Source organism: Myotis daubentonii, chromosome 8, assembly GCF_963259705.1.
Source record: "Myotis daubentonii chromosome 8, mMyoDau2.1, whole genome shotgun sequence".
Lineage (NCBI taxonomy): Eukaryota > Metazoa > Chordata > Mammalia > Chiroptera > Vespertilionidae > Myotis > Myotis daubentonii.
The window spans coordinates 52,730,093-52,751,492 of record NC_081847.1 but is presented as its reverse complement, the minus strand read 5'-3'; the positions used below and the strand labels follow the sequence as shown (position 1 = coordinate 52,751,492).

General features: G+C 42.5%; 1 protein-coding gene across 2 annotated transcripts in view; it reads right to left on the bottom strand.

Moving 5' to 3' along the window:
* Positions 1 to 21,400, bottom strand: part of ZNF407 (zinc finger protein 407) — a 411,369-nt gene that overhangs the window by 172,311 nt on the left and 217,658 nt on the right. Inside the window, exon 5 of one of the 2 annotated variants that reach the window (XM_059706379.1) lies at positions 13,155 to 13,301. The exons of the other annotated variant lie outside the window; for it this stretch is intronic. Within the exon in view, the coding sequence (XP_059562362.1) occupies positions 13,187 to 13,301 (115 nt within the window). The 3' untranslated portion in view covers positions 13,155 to 13,186. Of the gene's footprint in view, positions 1 to 13,154; positions 13,302 to 21,400 lie in introns of those variants that run through there. 2 annotated transcript variants of the gene reach the window in all.

Sequence of the window (21,400 nt, the reverse complement as noted above, 5' to 3'; positions counted from 1 at the left end):
AGGAAAGGGTGGAGGTGAAGAGGGCATAGAGGGCATAAATGTTGATGAAAAAATTAAATTAAAAAAAATAAAAATACAGGGGGAACACTGGCTGGGTTGCTCAGTTGGTTGCAGCATTGTCCTGTGCACCAAAAGGTTGTGGGTTCGATTCCTGTTCAGGGCACATACCTAGGTTGCAGGTTCAGTCCCCAGTTAGGGCTCCTGAGGGGGGCAACTGATCAATGTTTCTCTCTCACATTGATTTTTCTCTCTCTAAAACCAAAAAACACATCCTCAGGTGAAGATTAAAGTAAAATTAAAAAGTGCAAGGGGAGGCCAAGGAGGTATTGCTTCCACCTGTATTTCTGCTGGCAGTTTATTCCTCATGTAGAAATGAGGAATTCTTTTTAGTCTTCAGTGAAAAAAATTGCAAATCGACAGGGCTTTTCAATCTTGGTGAGCATCATGGAAACCTGGAGCCTCATGAGTTTATAGATTAGGGTTTTTTAACTGAAATGAAGAATCCAAGGACTGCAGTTCTGAAGTGGGAAGAGGTTTTAAGCAAAGACATAAAGCCAAGTAACTTCCAGCTAAAGGCTAGGGAGAAACACAAATAGAGGCTGCTAGCAGAGGAGTGTGACATAACTACAGAAGATACTGAAGTTGTGATTTTTGTTAAACCCTGCCCCTTGATACACACTGCTCAAAGCCTTGCTCTTCAATTTTTATGCTTAAGATTGTGGGCAAAAACATCATTATTCTGTTTTTGTTTTTGGTTGTTTTGCTTATCGTTTCCTACTAAAAATATAGAAATATAAGTATAAAGGAAATTTGACCTCTACTACAAAAGAAAAAAATTGGTTACTTAGTCCATGAAGCCCACAACACCCAAAAGAGAACCTGAAAAATTGTTATTAGAAAAATACAGGCATAGTGCATGAAATTCATGCAGGGGGTGGGGCGGGGGGATGTTCCTCAGCCCAGCCTGCACCCTCTCCAATCTGGGAGCCCTTGAGGGATGTCTGACTGACCGTATAGGCTCGATCCCACTGGCAGTCGGACATCCCTCTCACAATTCAGGACTGCTGGCTCCCAACCGCTTGCCTGCCTGCCTGCCTCATTGCCCCTAACTGCTTCTGCCTGCCAGCCTGATCACCCCCTAACCACTCCCCAGCCAGTCTGATAGACACCTAACTGCTCCCTTGCCGGCCCAATTGCCCCCCACTGCCCTCCTCTGCCAGCCTGGTCACCCCTAACTGCCCTCCCCTGCTGGCCTGGTTGCCCCCAACTGTCCTCCCCTGAAGGCTATCTTGTGGCGTCCATCTTGTATGTTGAAGTGATGGTCAATTTGCATATTACTCTTTTATTAGATAGGATTCCATTAGTACAAACTGGAAAACTATGTAAACCACTTTTGAAGAAAAAATAATTTGTGTATTCTCTAAAGGTGTTCAATATGTAAAGAGAAACTGTGTTGCTCTTTAAAAAGGTTTTAACTACTGAACAAACTCACACTTTGTAAGGAAGAGTTTATAGCTGGTATGCCTACCAACACTGTATTTGAATGGGGCTGATTCATGTTGTTTGGAATTATATATAAAATTATTGAAGATGAAGAATGTATGACCATATTCTTATGTTTTTCTAAAATTTATAAGATGGTAATAGGACTTTGAACATTCACTTCCTCCCTCTGATTTAGCATCTCTCAAAAATAATTTCTACTGATACATGAAGTTCATTAGATAATTTCCTAAACACCGCATGTTGCATATAAGACAACCAAGTTAATATGTATTTATTCAAGGAATTATTTTACTTAGGTTTTGAGCAGCTATATTTATCAATTTCTCTACTGCTCTGGGACCTCATTTTCAAGTGTGTGAACCAATATTAATAACCCAGTATTAATAACCAATTTTTAAAAAATCAGCTTGGTAGTGCAACTACTTTAAAATTAATTTCACTAGTTTTATCTCTCTTCTCATATATAAATGGATTTACTTGTACTCTGATATTACTTTTTTTTTCTCATATACTTGTAAAAGGTTTCTTAATTCAAGACAACACCTTCTGGGAAGAATTAACTCAGGCTGTTTTGCTTAAATTCAATCTTTTTCTTACAAAACTTCATTGTGTATTTTAGAATTTTCTTCACACAGTTTGGAATTCACTTAAACTTCTAGTTATACTATAATTTCCTTTTATTGTTGAAAGGAATTAGAAATACAATAAAATTATAATATTTTTCCATTTTTTGAATGTCAACAAAAACCAATCCAAAAAAATATTAAGAAATTAAGTGAGAATACAAAGTATTTTTCATGTCTTGCTACAGCAGTAAATTGTTACTATAGTGATGAAGAAAGTAAGCTCTCCCTTATTGTGTGATTAACAATCATGTTTTTATAATGCTTTTCCAAATCAAAAAGCTTTAGAAACTAGCTCCTACTCCCTCCTTACTCCTAGTTTTGAGGAAAAGGCATCTCTTAAATTATCTGGTAAATAATCCACACTGCTGGTTGATTACAGACACGTTTACAACAACGTGGACCCGAGGAGTGGGGCTTGTTATCAACATCATTTCGCAGCTCTTAATTTGCTTTCACATATTAGAAATGTTAAGTTATGAGGAACAGATTTAAGGAGGACTAAAATGAAGAAAAAACCCTCTGCTTTCTCAGGGATCTCTTTTGCCCTTCTTGTTGCCTCCAAGCCTGGCCCTGAACGCTGCAGAGCGTCCTGTTCCCTTTACTGGTATATGGGTCACAGATGGCCTGAGCCACATGCTTTCCTCGAGGATCATCAATCAGGATCACTTGGCTTTTCTTCCTCCTGCTATTCCACTTTCAGAATTCACTTTTCAATCATTAGCTGTGAGCCTCTGTGCCCTCCCTCTCTTCTTGGTCTGATCTCCCCTCCATTTATTTCGGGCAGATCATCAAGGAGTAGTTTAACTTTGAATATCCTCTCTTGGCTAACTTTCAAAACTGCATCCTGGTACCAGTTCTGGCCCTTTCAGATTCCTTCTGAGCAAGGACTTGAAAAAAAAGCATTTCTTTTTTTCCTCCCCACAATTTCCCATTCTGAAGATTCTAAATGCAGAATTCTGTATTGTAATTTTAAACACTGGTATTTTAATAAATTAAAAAAATTTGAAGTGTGGGATTTTTTTACTATTTCTTATAAAAGATGCTACCACTATTTAACATATATGTACATATATGTATCTTTTTCAAGTATATGTTGAACATAATTTTTTTTAAAATATATTTTATTGATTTTTTACAGAGAGGAAGGGAGAGAGATAGAGAGTTAGAAACATCGATGAGATAGAAACATCGATCAGCTGCCTCCTGCACATCCCCCACTGGGGATATGCCCGCAACCCAGGTACATGCCCCTGACCGGAATCGAACCCGGGACCCTTCAGTCCGCAGGCCGACGCTCTATCCACTGAGCCAAACCGGTTTCGGCTGTTGAACATAATTTAACAAGTAATTCCCAAAGCCATAATGAGGTAAGTATTATGGATAAATTAGATTAAGAGGTCATTCAAAGTAATTTAGTCATTCCTCATAAATATCTGTCTGTGCTGGTGATATGAACATATATTACATGAAGAAGAACAAGAAGTGGTTTGTGCCTTAAAGAATCTCAAGTCCAGAGAAAAACTCAATCTCCAAGCAGAGGGCAGTGCCCTGTGCCCAGGACGCAGAGGCACTCAGCACCTGGCAAACAGCTCCTGAGACCAGGCCTTCAGACCTGAGAGTACTTCGAGTGTAATTATGTTAAATAAAGTTTTCCTGAGACATGGCACTAATGTCTTTACCTTGAAAACCTTAGAAGTCTTTTCCTGAACTATATTTAATTTTTAAGCTAAAGTGTATATTTAACAAAAGAAGAAATTAGTATATTTTCTAGGCATTTACTGAAGCTTCACATTTAGGATTCAAGGTATCCTATATAATAAAGAGGTAATATGCAAATTGACCATCACTCCAACACATAAGATGGCCACCCCAATGTGGTCAAAGATGGCTGCCACAAGATGGCCAGCAGGGGAGGGCAATTGGGAAAGACCAGGCCTGCAGGGACAAGCAGTTGGGGGCAACCAGACCTGCAGAGGAGGACAGTTGGGGGGGGGGGGGAACTAGTCCTGAAGGGGAGGGAGGGCAATTAGGGGCAACCAGGCTGGCAGGGGAGGGCAGTTAGGGGCGACCAGGCCAGCAGGGGAGGGCAGTTAGGGGCAATCGGGCCGGCAGAGGAGCAGTTAATCGTTGATCAGGCTGCCAGGGGAGTGGTTAGGGCAGCCGTGGGCAAACTACAACCCACGGGCCGGATCCGGCCCGTTTGAAATGAATAAAACAAAACAAAACAAAAAGACTGTACCCTTTTATGTAATGATGTTTACTTTGAATTTATATTAGTTCACACAAACACTCCATCCATGCTTTTGTTCCGGCCCTCCGGTCCAGTTTAAGAACCCATTGTGGCCCTCAAGTCAAAAAGTTTGCCCACCCCTGGGTTAGGGGGTGATCAGGCTGGCAGGCAGAAGCAGTTAGGGGCAATCAGGCAGGCAGGCAGGTGAGCGGTTAGGAGCCAGCAGTCCTGGATTGTGAGAGGGATCCCAGATTGGAAAGGGTGCAGGCTGGGCTGAGGGACACCACCCCCATGCATGAATTTCATGCACCGGGCCTCTAGTCTATACACACACACACACACACACACACACACACACACACACTAGTATATAAAAGGCTAAGTGTCCATCCGACCAGTAGCTACGACGTGCACTGAGCACCAGGGGGCAGACACCAATGCAGGATCTACCATGATGCGTATTGGCCATTAAAAAAAAAAAACGGCACCACGGAACTGGTGCCAACAAACCAATACTCGGCTTCCCCCAAGTGGGACACAGGTCTCGCCACCACCCCAGAGAGACACCTGACAAAATCGCAGCCGATGCTGCCAAGACCCCATGGCACAAAATGCGACCCACAGCCCAGGCCAGCTCAGAAATGGTTGTTGTGGGAGCCAGGTAATGACATCACATAGCAACACCCAGTTTCCTCTTCTTAGCAACTATCCTCCTTGGAGTTTCTTCAGCCCATGAACACAACTTGCTTTATAGCCAGATGCAAACATTTTACACTTTAACCAAATGTTTAAAAGAAGTAAGAAATGGTGGACCTTGAAAATGACTTCAGGTTTTCTCACTGCACAGAATATAGTCAAACACTGCTACAGTTGAATATTTTACCCTTTGTTCTCCCTGTGTGATCTACAATACTAATCTGCTTTGTGTTGATATTTACTGCTGTGTTGCTGACAATTACCTGAAAGAGAAGTTGGGGTGCTTCACTGGGCTGGAAAAAGTTTAGCTACATCAGAAAGCAGGTCTAATTAAGAAAGTTTATTCTATATATATACAAAAGGCTAAGTTGACCCAAGCATTCATGTTGCATATAAAGCTCTTGCTGGCGTCAATTGCATGCCTGTGTTTCAATCTGTCATTGTCGACAGTAAATTTGGTTGACACTTCTATTATAGAGAAAGAGTGAATAACTATATTAAAATATTTCTTCTAATTAATTTCCTTCCAATGTGCACAAATCCGTGCACCAGGACACTAGTTATAAATAAACACAAGTGGAAAACCAAGTCTTATTCCCTCGAGAAGATGCCCTTCCCCTGTGAGGTGAGACGCGAACACTCATTCATAAGTTCAGTGAATATTTATATTAAACTGTCCTAGCACAGATCAGGCAATGGAAAAAGAAAACAATCTAATGAAGACTTTGAGATTCTCTTAGCACAGTCTCATTCTCTCAGGTGCAGGTACAGGTACAAGTTTACAGAGACTGTGAATAAATCACAGTATGAAATAAAATTAGATTTCACAGTTATGTGCCTATGAAGAATGTGGACAACAGAATTCCTTCACTGGGCTGCTACAGTCTGCAAACACTTCTCATTATTTCTAAACAAATAAAACGTAAAAATGGATGGGTAAGGGAGACTTCTGATAATTTTGTTCTCAGAGACAATATCTCTTCCTATATGAAATTAAGGGAATCAAGTTTGTATTGTGAAAATCATGCGATTCTCTTTTATATATATATCTTTTTTATTGATTTCAGAGAGGAAAGGAGAAGGAGAGAGAGATAAGAAACATCAATGATGAGAGAGAATCACTGATCAGCTGCCTCCTGCATGCCCCCTACGGGGTATTGAGTCCTCAACCTGGGCATGTTCCCTGACTAGGAATTGAACCGTGACTTCCTGGTTCACAGGTCAATGCTCAACCACTGAGCCACGCCAGCCAGGTGGAATTTTCATTTTTAATCCCATGTAATCTTAACCTAATTAATTAAATTAAAATTATCAAAAAAATAGGAATTTTAGAACTAATGTTTTTTTATGTATAGTTCTTTGGCTTACTTTAACTGAGGGTTAATTTCTAATGAAGATGAAGCAACAAGTACTCAAAAAGTGGCAATTAAGAGAAAATACTAAAAAAAATTTTTATAAGCATATAAGCCTGATTTACTTATTCATCAACAGGTTATTTTTCCCATATCTCTACATCCCATTTCAGCTTCATAGACAGATGAGAGAAGCATATTTACATCTATTGGACTCATGAAGAGTTAGTATTAAATTGTACAGATGAAGATTAAAAACACATATATAATAAGCAAACATTTGTCTAAATAGCTCACTCAACAGTTCAAAGTAAATGAAAATGAATCACACTAGAAATATCACTAAGGAAAAATTTCAAAGGTCAAAAAGAGGTCAGTGTTTCTCAAAAGCCATACTAATGATCTAAAGAGGAACAACACAAGTACAGGAAGAAAAGCTGCTGAAAGCATCCGTTTGAACGACACTGTTACTGCATTAAGTGTCATACAGCATTACCAGAAAGATTTAAAAGTATTAGTAAATAAGAATTTGAAAATTATGGACACAGTATTTTTTTAACAGAAGCAAATATGAAATTACTTATTTCAAATATAAGAAAGCACATGCTATAATGTTATAATGGAGTTTTGAAGAGGCTGTATATTTACAGGCCAATACAAAGAAAATAAAATTGGTTACTAAATTCAAGTTTTTTTAATAGCCACCTGTCATTTCTAACACATTTGCTAGGGGTTTAGGCAATTCAACAATGAGTAAATATTTTAAGATCTTAAAGAGATTACATTTAGTATACAACATACAGAAGAAAAATGTTAACCAACTTTTTCCAAAATCACTAATGCATCAATTTCTGAATGAAAACAACAAAAAGATTAAAGAAATCTAATTCCTGAGAGAACCAAGATGGCGGCATAGGTTAACGCCGGAGTTTGCTGCTTTGAACAACTACTTCAAAAGTGAAACTAAAAGACGGAATGGACATCACCCAGAACCACAGGAACGCTGGCTGAGTGGAAGTCCTACAACTAGGAGGAAAGAGAAACGCATACGGACACTCAGAGGAGGCGCAGTGCTGAAGTCAAATTCTGAGGTGCGGAGTGCGCGGAGCGGGCTGGCGGCGGAGGGCACGGTTGGCGTTTTCAATCGGGAGGGAGTCGCAGACTCTGAGCTCCAGATACAGGCGAGTCTTTAGGGACCCAGACTCAAACGGGAGAAGCGGGACTGTCTGGCTTCGGTCAGAGCGAGTGCAGCTTTCTCTCCGAGCTTTGCAGTGGGTGCTGGGACTCAGAGAGGCAGAGCCCCTGGGGACAGGACTGAGAGCCACCATAACTGCTCTCTCCAGCCCACCCTGTTGATCCTGTGCGACCCGCCCTACCCAAGCCCTGCACAGAGGCATTTGCCGGATAGCCTCAGGCAAAGGCTAGATTAGCACCTCCCTAGAGGACAGAAGTTCTCTCACTGCTGACACAGCTGATTCTCATAGCCACTTGGCCTGGAGGTCAAACCCTCCCTGGTATTAGCTACAACAATCAAGGTTTAACTATAAGACTGCGAACAAAGACCACTAGGGGGTGCACCAAGGAAGCATAACAAAATGCGGAGACAAAGAAACAGGACAAAATTGTCAATGGAAGATATAGAGTTCAGAACCACACTTTTAAGGTCTCTCAAGAACTGTTTAGAAGCCGCCGATAAACTTAATGAGATCTACAAGAAAACTAATGAGATCCTCGATGTTATATTGGGGAACCAACTAGAAATTAAGCATACACGGACTGAAATAACGAATATTATACAGACTCCCGACAGCAGACCAGAGGAGCGCAAGAATCAAGTCAATGATTTGAAATGCGAGGAAGCAAAAAACACCCAACCGGAAAAGCAAAATGAAAAAAGAATCCAAAAATGCGAGGATAGTGTAAGGAGCCTCTGGGACAGCTTCAAGCGTACCAACATCAGAATTATAGGGGTGCCAGAAGATGAGAGAGAGCAAGATATTGAAAACCTATTTGAAGAAATAATGACAGAAAACTTCCCCCACCTGGTGAAAGAAATGGACTTACAGGTCCAAGAAGCGCGGAGAACCCCAAACAAAAGGAATCCAAAGAGGACCACACCAAGACACATCATAATTAAAATGCCAAGAGCAAAAGATAAAGAGAGAATCTTAAAAACAGCAAGAGAAAGTAACTCAGTTACCTACAAGGGAATACCCATAGGACTGTCAGCTGATTTCTCAAGAGAAACTTTGCAGGCCAGAAGGGAGTGGCAAGAAATATTCAAAGTGAGGAATACCAAGAACCTACAACCAAGATTACTTTATCCAGCAAAGCTATCATTCAGTAGTGAAGGTCAGATAAAGAGCTTCACAGATAAGGAAAAGCTAAAGGAGTTCATCACCACCAAACCAGGATTATATGAAATGCTGAAAGGTATCCTTTAAGAAGAGGAAGAGGAAGAAAAAGGTAAAGATACAAATTATGAACAACAAATATGCATCTATCAACAAGTGAATCTAAGAATCAAGTGAATAAATAATCTGATGAACAGAATGAACTGGTGATTATAATAGAATCAGGGACATAGAAAGGGAATGGACTGACAATTCTTGGGGGGGAAAGGGGTGTGGGAGATTCGGGAAGAGACTGGACAAAAATCGTGCACCTATGGATGAGGACAGTGGGTGGGGAGTGAGGGCGGAGGGTGGGGCGGGAACTGGGAGGAGGTGAGTTATGGGGGGGGGAAAGAGGAACAAATGTAATAATCTGAACAATAAAGATTTAATTAAAAAAAAATAAAGAAAGAAATCTAATTCCTAAAAGATTAGACTCTAAAGCAGGGGTTCTCAAACTTCCTAATGCCGCCACCCTTTAAACAGTTCCTCATGTTGTGGTGATCCCCAATTTCATTGTTACAAATTGAACATAATTAAAGCATAGTGATTAATCACAAAAACAATATGTAATTATATATGTGTTTTCCAATGGTCTTAGGCAACTCCTATGAAAGGGTCGTTCGACCCCCAAAGGGGTCGCGACCCACAGGTTGAGAACCGCTGCTCTAAAGACTAAAAAGTGTAAAATTTGCTTACGATATGTGATACAAAACTATAATCCTGACAGTAAAATTTCATGATTTAAAAAAATATATCCACAATTTTAAAACTGTAACCTTAGCAATGGGTACAAACTTACTTTTGAGAGAATGAAGAATTCACAGCTTCTACTGAACCTCAGATCTTAAAGTAATTTGTTGGATTCTTGAATCTAAATGTAACCTGAAAGATCGTCTTTAGCTTTTTCAGTGAACTTCATCACTTAATTTCCCCAAAATCTATGCACATGGCCCAAATATATCAATGTTGCTTAAAAAAAAAACTTCCATTCTTTTTTAAACATCTAGTTTAGAAGCCTTGAAATTATTCTAAAATTCGCATCATTAGCCCTGAGCTTTCAATTAATTTCTTCATTGAGGGCCTTCTATGCACCATGTATTGCTGTGGGCACTGGGTGAACACAAATAATCAATAAATTATCCAGTTTGGTAATTATTAATTATTTCAAGCTCCCAAAATGATGTCAACTGATCCACAACATTTCTCATAATGTAACAGTCAGCTCACCTAGTAAGAGCCAGCTCTAGCACACTATGTGGGAGAGGTGTGGGAAGAAGGATGCAAGCAGCAGGCAGGCCCTCAGGTGGGCTTGCCTGCAATGAGTCAAGCAGGCTGGAGTCCAGTGCAAGGGAGGGAGGAGGGTTAGGGAGTAAGAAGGCTGGACCTCAGAAGGGAAAATAGAGACCTGATTACAACTATGAGAAATGAAGCACCAGGGCAGGGTGCTACAAAAAGGAATGATATTCTGACTTGCAATGTGTCTGTCTGCATGCTGAGGACAGATTACAGGAGGGGAATGAGAGATAAGTCAGGAGGACCTCAGAGTAATTCAGACATGAGATGATGGTACATTTGGCCAAGAATGCTAGAAAGGAAGAGATGAGCAGTGATCAAATTCTGAATCTCATGGACAGAATGTGGAATATGAGAAGTAGACATAGGTCCAGGATGAAATACCCAAGTTTAGGGCCTATGGAAACAGAGGATGAGCTTTACCCCACTGAGACAGAGCCATCTGCAAGAACAGGGGTCGGGGTTGAGGTGAAGACAATCATTCTGCTTGGAGAAGTTACATCTGAGATGTCTATTATTTGGAGAGACCAAATCTGTAGATGGAAATAGGAATATGCATCTGAGGAGCACTCAGGGATGGAAACACACTTGAGAGTTGCCAGCCCAAGGATGCTAATTACAGCCTCAACCCTGGGTGAGATCTCCAGGAGAACAGTACAGACACAGAGGAGGCGAGGACAGAGCTAGCTACCTAGGCTGCTATCCTAACCATTCTTGGGAAGGTAAATGTGAAGAAGCTCAGAAACAGAAACCTGTATTTTAAGAAGCACTTTGGTAGAAACAGAGCAGAAGCTGAAGTATACCTGTGTGGGTATTTAGAAAGAACAGAATTATAAGGTCAACAAACATAATCATCACCGGAGTAATCACCTAAAGAGAGAATTAATGATACTGATGACAAGTAATGAGAAAACAGCGTGGACAATCCAAGGAGATGTGGACTACCAAAAGAAACAGCTAAATCTAAAGCAATGCTCCAAGGAATTACCAAATTTAGATGTCCCTCCTTATCTAGGCTATTCTTTGGGAAAGGAAGCAAAAAAATATGGGACAGAGTACATAAAGATACCTATAAAACATCAGATGTATAGCTGTATACAACCATAATGTTGAGGTAGAAGTGGTGTGTGTGTGTGTGTGTGTGTGTGTGTGTGTGTGTGTGTGTTTTGTTAATCCTCACCCAAGGATAGAGTGGAAGGGAAGGACAGGGGAGGGGGGAGGGGAAGGGGAGGAGAGAAAGAGAGAGAGAAAGAAAGAGAAACACATCACTTAGCTGCCACCCACGCGCACCCCAATGGCTAGGGAATGATCCTGCAAACTAGGTATGTGCCCTTGACCAAGAATCAAAACTGTGACTCGGCTGATGCTCTAACCACTGTGCCCACCGACCAGGGCAAGGTAGAAGTTTTCTTTAAGTTCTTCAAACAAGAAAATTTTGAAAAAAATATTAAAATTCTATAAGGTCAAACAGAGATCTGGAGAATAATTACAAAGATACAAACATAGAAAAATGTAAGAATTACAATAAACAAGATTAAACTGAAGAACACCTTAGTAACCATAAAGTTTCTAAGAGACAAACTGCAGTGATATTTTAACTATTACACCTTAAAGCAAATTTCAAGACACAGTAGTATCTTTCCTCCAGGTATTACTCTTTCCAAGATTACTTAGGCATGGAAAGGGAAAGTGTCTAGTTAATTATTTAGTGCAAAAAGCATGTGTGAGAAGATGGCTTTACGTTTGATTTGACAACAAATAAGTTTAAAAATATAAATCTAATGCAATGCAATAAAACTGAGTGCTATGCTGTGCCCTTCTAAAGACCGCACACACTAGCACAGATACACACGCTTTAATAATACATATCTCAGGGAAGTGTGACTGAGCCTTTAAATCTGGACACGTTCCCAAGTGTAGAATTAAAAGCTTCAGGACTGAAAAAAAGAACACAATTGTTCCCATTCATATAACATTTTACTCTTTTCATATTTTCCTCATGTACTGAGCCACACTTCTTTGAAGAAAGTAATGAGTTTCCTTAAGAAATAATTTTTAAAATTACTCCAAAAAAAAATTAAAATCCCAACAAAGAAAGATTCAGTATGCTCTTCAACAAAAATGAACATTAAAATTTCTAGTGTTAAGAAGCATCTAAAACTTTCAAACTTACATTATTCTTAGCATCTTGACAAAGAACACATTTGAAGTACTAAAAGTGACTGATATCCAACTTAAATTGCTTTAATGTAACAATAACGTGCAAGATGCAAGATCTCAGCATACTAGTATTACCTGCACTTATAAATTATAGCCTCATCCCACCCAGCACTGGGTTTTTAAAAGCTCAGCCTCATGGAATGATCTATCTCTAAGGAATTTGTCTGTAACTTGTCTACACTGCTCCATTTTTCAGAATTGAAACGTACTAGCAGATGTGTGTCATGACCACCAGCAAAGGTCTGCTCCTGAAAGGCAGTAAAGCACAGAAGAGGTTATACCAGTGAACTATTTCACTGAAGAAAAGGACAAAACCACTCGAGAGTAAAATGCCTGCCAATGCCCACATGCTGCCTGTGTTTTACTTGCTGACAGTTCACAGACCCCCGCGTGTAACTACACACTCAAAGTCATTACTGTGAGCTCTGTCTCTGATGACATGTAAAGGGCAAGTGAAAAGAAGATGCCTTTCATTGTCTATTGTTTAACTACTATCCTCAGAAAAGTGACCTCCCCCAGAAGGGATGCTGAGTCCACTTCTGAAAAGCCTGTGGTGCAGCACCTCTCCACCTGCAGAGGTACGGGGAGGCTGTGAGACAAGCTCCACCTGTGAGTGGACACAGGGAACTGGGCCGCAGGGGAATGAAGGCCACTGCTACATAACTTAGAGTGTGTGGCCAGTTTTCAGATAAACATCAGATGTGGCTGAATTTATCAGAGTAAAACAACAATGCCATCCCCAACTTCAGAGAAAAGTGACTCGAGAGCAGGAAAACACTTCCATGGAAAATAATGAACTGGGAATGGTCACAGCTGTCAGGTCCTAGGACACCGGAACCAGAAAGTAGTTCTCAAACTCCACTCTGCTTAAGAGTCCTTGGAGAACTTACTGGAAACAGGTACCAACCAGATGTCTACGCAAGAGGAGTTAGGGACGGGAGGAAGAGTTTGCCATTTCCAAGGACTGTCTCCTGTGATTCTGCTGCAACGCAAGAGCACATTTTATTAACAATTGTTTGAAGGGTCATGAGAGGAGGGGGAGGAGATAAGAGAAAGGTCATAGTTGTAGTGTGTTAGAGCAGAAGGTGTATAAGATTACTCTGTTCTGCTACTAGAAAGAGAAGAGTGGCATGAGTCAGAATGAGCAGGTAAGGAAGGCTGTCCTATATGGGACTGTGCTCAGAGATAAACCACAAGATGCTAAGAAGGGTCAGCTGAAGACAGAGAGGTGAAAGACAGGAACACTGGGCTACTTGCTAACAAAAACCATCAGACCAGAAGTTAGTGCCTCTGGTAGAAGAGACAACTCCCACTTGGGGATGAGGTCAAGTGCCCTTGACGTTGAAGTGCAATAAATGGTTCGTGAATGCACTTGCTCAGGGGTTACTGTTGGAAAAGGAGATCTTGCACAGACGGGACTTCCTGGCTTACAAAGCAGAGTCTGGACCACAGCAACAGCAGACCCGTGGAGACTCTAGTTCAGTGACCTGAAGACGGAGCCGTTAGCACTGGAAAACGTTAATCAGATGGGGGCTCTAAGACAAAAGTCTGGGTGACAACCAGCCTAGGTGAACAAATGAACAGTTCTTGAGGCAGCCCCCTGTGACTGTTCTGGGGTCCCCGATAAAGAGCTGTGCCCAGCCCATGTGGGGCCAGCAGATGATTGGTGCAAAGTGACCACCTATGAGCCAAGTGGCTCTAAGGATGTTACTTCCTCTCTTCCAGCCACATTCACCTCTAAGAAGTGAGTGATGATAACAAGATGCACCTCACAAAGCCTGATACAGTAAGGCAGCCTTGGTACTCTGAAGAAATGACAGTTACTTTTACTGTAACTGAGACTGTTTATTCACCAAACTGGGAGAGGCTGGTAAAACTACTGATGATGGCTGGACATTGAGGCACAAAATCTCCTGTCTGACTCAGTTTCACTGGACATCAAAAGCTACAGGCAGTCAGGCCAGAGGTGGACCAGGACACAGACAGGAAGCAGCAGTGCATGTGGAGGGCGACCAGAGCTCCCCGGGACCCAGGGACATGCTCAGAGCTGCCTGCAGAGGAAGGAGTGCAGACACGCGGCACTTAGCAAATAGCAGCAGAGTCCAGCCATGACACCAACAGACAGAAAAGCCCAGGCGTGGTGCTAAGCTGGCACACCATGGATCTGCTCTGCAAACCTGAGCAAGATAGAGCCCACAGAGGGCAGCCTGGAGGAAGGGTAGCTGTGATTACAAAGATGCTGGAGGAGGGCGTGGCTGTCAGATCTGCCTACTAAATGCACAGTGAACATTTTCTTCCTCTAATTTGTAACTATTTTTTCCTTCCCTTTCAAACTTCTTTTAAAAACCCCTTATGCAATACTGGGTCCCCTGAGCTTCCAGAAACACTCATTTAATCCTAAACTAATTCCCTCCTCTGTTCTTCTGGAACAAAGGCTAAGGCCTACCAGTGGTCAGCAAACTGTGGCTCGGCAAACTGCGGCTCACGAGGCACATGCGGCTCTTTGGCCCCTTGAGTGTGGCTCTTCCACAAAATACCGACTTCTGCGCATGGGCCATGAAGTTTCAATCGCACTGTACATGCGCGCCCACACGTGGTATTTTGTGGAAGAGCCACACTCAAGGGGCCAAAGAGCCGCATGTGCCTTGCGAGCTGCAGTTTGCCGACCACAGGCCTAGACCCTCCATCTCCTGAAATCTTGTGGAAATCCATGTGCACCTACACTGCTGGGACATATGCAACTTGTAGCTCCACCCACATATCACTATTTTTGTGCTCACACTGCCTGTCTCATAGAATGTCACCTTCCTGGCAGTGGGATCTCTATCATTTTATTTCCCAAGGGTGACTGGCACTGTACTGAGCACCAGAGTAACTGAAGAAATTTACAAATTCTGCTTCCTGCTTGAAACCACCTCTCTAAGGTCATCCTGGATGCATTCTCCCGCTTCTTTTCAAAACACAAACACCGCTGCCCCATGTACTCCGCATGTTCTCTCCACCACGAATTCGCGTCCTTATCCTGAACAAATAAACACTAGGCTTAAGGGAAGTCTCCCAAATGTCCCAAGCAGCTGTCCCTTCCCTACTCACCCGCCCTGGAGACTGCTCATACTGTATCAGGGCGTGGGTCACACCAGGCTCAGCAGGACACGGAGTCATACATATTCTATCTGGACTATAAACCCACTGGGGCCAGGAACTAGTTTACCCCACAGGACACTGGTCACTGCAGTTAACACTGGCCCTTGAGCCAGAGCAGCTCACACACTGTTTAGTGAATTGAATGGTCTTCCCTCCCAATAGAGAGAGACAGAGTGAAATGACGAAAGTCACAGAACAGATGTTCTGTATTCTGCCTGTTCTATGACATGACAAAACACGGGGAAGTTAAGAGTGAAGGCACAGCCCATTCAAGGCCGTGCAGGCAGAGCTGTGAAGGTGGGTTCTGCACATACAGGGTTTATGCTGGTAGCTATTTCCAGATCAGGAAAGGGACTTTGGCTGGAATGAGTCCCAGGCTGCCTCCCAGAGCCTGAAACATGGGGGAGGGCTGAGCTTGCTCTCAGAGGAAGCCCTTCAGGGCTAACTAACAGCCAACAGAAGGGGCAATTCACCCCTTCTCTGCACTGACAAGAAAAAAATGTCTATAGAAGTCATCACCCCCAACTTGGCAGGGTTACTGTCCTGATTCTGAGAGCTAAAGCAGCTTTTTAAAAAGGCAGGAAATCACATTCATTCCTAGGACAAGTCAAAGCCAAAGTCATACTGGTTAACTGTCATGTCTAGAAGGTCTCACAGTAAAAAGGCAGCTACTTTGATAGGCCTGCGAGCTAAGCATTCTATTTTTACTATTCCTAATGTTTGAAAAATGTGGAATTTTTACACACCTCCCTTAATTTTCTAGCACCCTGGTCCCATAGTCTGGCCTGAGAGAGACAAAGAGGCATGCCACCGTCAAATATATGGGGATGGCTTTGTCTAGAAGTATTTCTATTCTGTCTGTTCTATGACACGCACCCTCAGGACAGGACAAGATAGAGACCTCTGGAAGGTGGCATAGCTAATCCAGTTGGGGTTATTTCTAGATGAAATGCTGAAGCAGAGAATATGCAAGACAGTGTTGCTTCTACAGAGGTTCTCAAGGAACTCAATCCATAGGTGCTCAGGAGAGCAGGCATATACAAGAAAAAAAGGGAGTCAGAGATGTCTTCTCCCCAAACATTCCATTTTCCAGGCATATAATAGCTAAGAAATAAAGGAATCAGGTCATGCCTGCAACTAAGTCTGTAAGAATAAAAACTGAATAAAAGTATAAATAGTTTCTAAATTATCAAGGACAATTCTGTGTGTATTGGAGAGTGAGGAGGCTGATCTAGTAGGTAAGTGAGCTGCCTTACAGAGCCCCAGCTACACCGTAGGGTCAGTCGGGGATCTATGCACTGCTGCTGAGCGAGGGCAGAGAAGTATATGCTGAAGTTTGATCAACTCAGGCTAGATTTTTCAAGAAAACTCAGGTTACAACTCTAAGCGAAGTTAAATTATGTTCAGAGATCCTAAGAAATTGAAGGGTCTCATCCATGGAAACTTGAGATGTGCACAGGCAGCTGAACTGTTGGCTGTGATACCCACTCAGGTGTAGAAAAGGCATCTCGGTATCAAGCGTTCATAATGGAATACATCGGGCCCCACATCCTCCAACTGTTCTTGCTCAAGTCTCTTATTTTAGTGGGAGGTACCACCATCTACCCTCTGCTTATGGCACACACAGGGATATCATCCCTTGGTTCCTCTTCCCCCCATGCCCTCACCACCAAGACTAGCAAGCCCTGTCTGGCTGACTGCCAAGCACTGAAATGCTTCCCCATCTCTCTGTCCCCACTGCCACCAACCTGCCCACGTCACCATCATCTTCAGCCACAACTATGGTAGTAACCTGCCCCTGCCAATGCCCTGCACACAGATCAGCCAGAGTGACTTTCCAAGGGCTTTCTGCTAAACTCCAGATCTAACCCACAGCTGGAAGGCACCTCCAAGATCTACCGGACCCGACCTCTGCAGCTTCTCGGGCACCTCTCCCACCTCTCCCACCAGCTTGAGAGCGCTCCTGGAACTCTGCCGGCTGTTCTTGCCTCAGGGCCTGGCACTGGCATCTTTGTGCCCTGCAGGTCCCTGCTCGATGCCAGTGCCTGACAGAGCTGTCCTTGACAACCTGGTCAGAATGCTGTCACCCTCCATCCCCACCTTACTCATTACTCTGTTCAATTAGCGGAAATTACCTTCTCATTCATTTGCTTATCCATTTATTGACTATTTCCCCAGTTTTAGAACTTAGGCTCCTTGGAGACTATGCACCGGCCTTTCTTATTTGTAACTGTATGCTCACACTGACAGCAGTGCCTGCACATCCCTGCTGATCATGACATGGGCTAACAGAGACGACCCTTGAGTCTGTGCTGTTCCCACCTTCTGGTTAGAAGGTGCACCATGCTGGGTTTGTTGCATGTAATCTATTCTAAGGGTTCTATTTGACTCCTAGAAATGGCTTAATAGAACTCCTAAAATAAAATTTAGTTAGTTTCCTCATGCTTCTGGTGGCTTTAAAATACCCAAATTACCCCAAGGTAACAGCAAAGGTGTACAGAGCTGTGCTCCATGCTCACAGGCTTTAGGGGGCACTACCTCTGCGCAGGGTGGCAATTTCCCCAGGAACACTTCAAAATTTGAGGCACCCTAAGGCATGCTTTGGAATGGTATGTTGTATTACATAAAAATTAAATATAGTTTACACAAGTTGTGAATGTCAACCCGAGGCTCTTTCTATTCCCCAGGCTATATGTTTAAGAGAATCATTCTCTTCCTCCAGCCTCATTACTTTTCTTACTTTATCTCCATTCAACCACAATGATTCCTTTTCTAGTTCTACTTAACAAAAATGACAACATTTTTAGGTATGACTTTAAAAATACATGACAGTTTTGTGGAAAAACATATAGTCCTTATAGCAAATACGTGTGTATATATGTATATATTTACATACATCATGTATACAAATATATAACAGAAAAATGTGTAAATGTGTGTGTGTGTAAATAATAAATAAAGAAAATAAATAAAGAAATACAAGTCATAAGTTGAGAAAAAGACCAATCCACTCAATGATGGTGACAGTTCATTATTAACACAGGTTCAGAAGGAGATACTAAGTAAAAGCTATGTCAACCACAAAATCTGAAATTCCACAGTTTCCCCAGGGATATTTTTCTTCCTACTACAACTTCAATGATTCCATCATACTTAAAATCTGCTTGAATAAAAATCATATTTTACACCCACAGGCAGTATGTTCCTGATTTAGATACTAAGGATATTTTTTTCTCTTCACCTGTAACTAGAGACAATGTCAAAATCAACACAAGCTTGATCTTTTTAAAATTAAACCTGACTGCCTTACCTACCTAGGAAAAGTAAAGGACATGAACACTGTAATCAGAAATCTGGGGAGAAACCAATATGGCGGCATAGGTTAACACCGGAGATTGCTGCCTCGAACAACCACTTCAAAAAACAACTAAAAGACGGAACGGACATCATCCAGAACTACAGGAAGGCTGGCTGAGTGGAAATTCTACAACTAGGAGGAAAGAGAATATCATACCCAGACTCAGAGGAGGCGCAGTGCTGAAGTGAAATACTAAGGTGCAGAGTGCACGCGGAGCGGGCTGGAGGCGGAGGGCACGGTTGTTGTTTTCAATCGGGAGGGAGTTTCAGACTCTGAGCTCCAGATCCGGGCGAGTCTCTAGGGACCAGACTCAAACGGGAGAAGCGGGACTGTCTGGCTTCGGTCGGAACTCGAAGGCAGCTTTCTCTCCGAGGTTTGCAGCGGTTGCTGGGACTCTGTGAGGCAGAGCCCCTAGGGACGGAACTGAGAGCAGCCATAACTGCTCACTCCAGCCCGCCCTGTAGATCCCCGGGGACCCGCCCCGCCCCGCCCAAGCCCTGCGCAGAGCCATTTGCCGGATAGCCTCAGGCAAAGGCTAGATTAGCACCGCCCTAGAGATCCAGCACAGAAGCTCTCCCACTGCAGACACAGCTGACTCTCATAGCCAGTTGGCCTGGAGGTCCAATCACCCCCAGTATTGCCAACAATCAAGGCTTAACTACAACAAGACTGCGCACAAAGACCACTAGGGGGTGCCCCAAGAAAGCATAAAAAATGCGGAGACAAAGAAACAGGACAAAACTGTCAATGGAGGATATTGAGTTCAGAACCACACTTTTAAGGTCTCTTAAGAACTGTCTAGAAGCCGCCGATAAATGTAGTGAGATCCTCAAGAAATCTAATGAGACCCTCGATGTTATGAAAAAGAACCAACTAGAAATTAAGCATACACGGACTGAAATAACAAATACTATACAGACTCACAACAGCAGACCAGAGGAGCGCAAGAATCAAGGCAAAGATTTGAAATGCGAAGAAGCAAAAAACACCCACCGGAAAAGCAAAATGAAAAAAGAATCCGAAAATACGAAGATAGTGTAAGGAGCCTCTGGGACAGCTTCAAGCGTACCAACATCAGAATTATAGGGGTGCCAGAAGATGAGAGAGACCAAGATATTGAAAACCTATTTGAAGAAATAATGACAGAAAACTTTCCCTACCTGGTGAAAGAAATAGACTTACAGGTCCAGGAAGCGCAGAGAACCCCAAACAAAAGGAATCCAAAGAGGACCACACCAAGACACATCATAATTAAAATGCCAAGAGCAAAAGACAAAGAGAGAATCTTAAAAGCAGCAAGAGAAAGAAACCGAGTTACCTACAAGGGAATACCCATATGACTGTCAGCTGATTTCTCAACAGAAACTTTGCAGGCCAGAAGGGAGTGGCAAGAAATATTCAAAGTGATGAATACCAAGAACCTACAACCAAGATTACTTTATCCAGCAAAGCTATCATTCAGAAGTGAAGGTCAGATAAAGAGCTTCACAGATAAGGAAAAGCTAAAGGAGTTCATCACCACCAAACCAGTATTATATGAAATGCTGAAAGGTATCCTTTAAGAAGAGGAAGAAGAAGAAAAAGGTAAAGATACAAATTATGAACAACAAACATGCATCTATCAACAAGTGAATCTAAGAATCAAGTGAATAAATAATCTGGTGATCATAATAGAATCAGGGACATAGAAAGGGAATGGACTGACTATTCTTGGGGAGGAAAGGGATGTGGGAGATGCGGGAAGAGACTGGACAAAAATCGTGCACCTATGGAAGAGGACAGTGGGTGGGGAGTGAGGGCAGAGGGTGGGGTGGGAACTGGGAGGAGGGGAGTTATGGGGGGAAAAAAGAGGAACAAATGTAATAATCTGAACAATAAAGATTTAATTTAAAAAAAAAAAGAAATCTGGAGGTTCCTGGGAAGCTACTTCACTTCTGAGCCTCACCAGCTTCATCTAAGCCACAGGTGAGGCCACACCTGTTCTCCAGGGTGATCTAAGGCATGTGCCTGGTATACAGTAGTTTGAGTATCATCTCCCCAGGTAATGACTCTCCAATTGCTCACGTGAGACTTATCAGGTATTCCACAGCACCTACTATACACCTGTCTACTGTAAATCTTGGTGCAAAACATGCATCCTGAATAACTGTTTCTTGTCAGAGGCAGCCATGTGAGCACCCGTGGAGAGGGGAGGTGCCAGGGCATAGCAAGGTCCCAGTGCTGGGGTGATGCTCAGGCTAGTGGCCATACAATTCGTTCTATAAACAATTCAGCGTAACCAGTGCTGGGTTTTACCCATCCCCTTTAGGAAACAATGGTCAGAAAAGCTGCCTTCGAGATTAAGGTGGATTTCTCTCTACTATGCTCCCATACACGCTGGCATCAAACACATGATCAACCTCAACACATGATGGATGCACTTCTGTGTCTGCTGCCCATGGTCTCAGACATCGTATTTATTTCTACATTTCAAGCACTTCCAGGTACTGCATGTCATGCTGAATAAATGTTTGCTAACATTTATTAACTAACTCCACTTTCAAACCTGGGACCCCTGGAATAAAAGCCAAGTAGAGAAA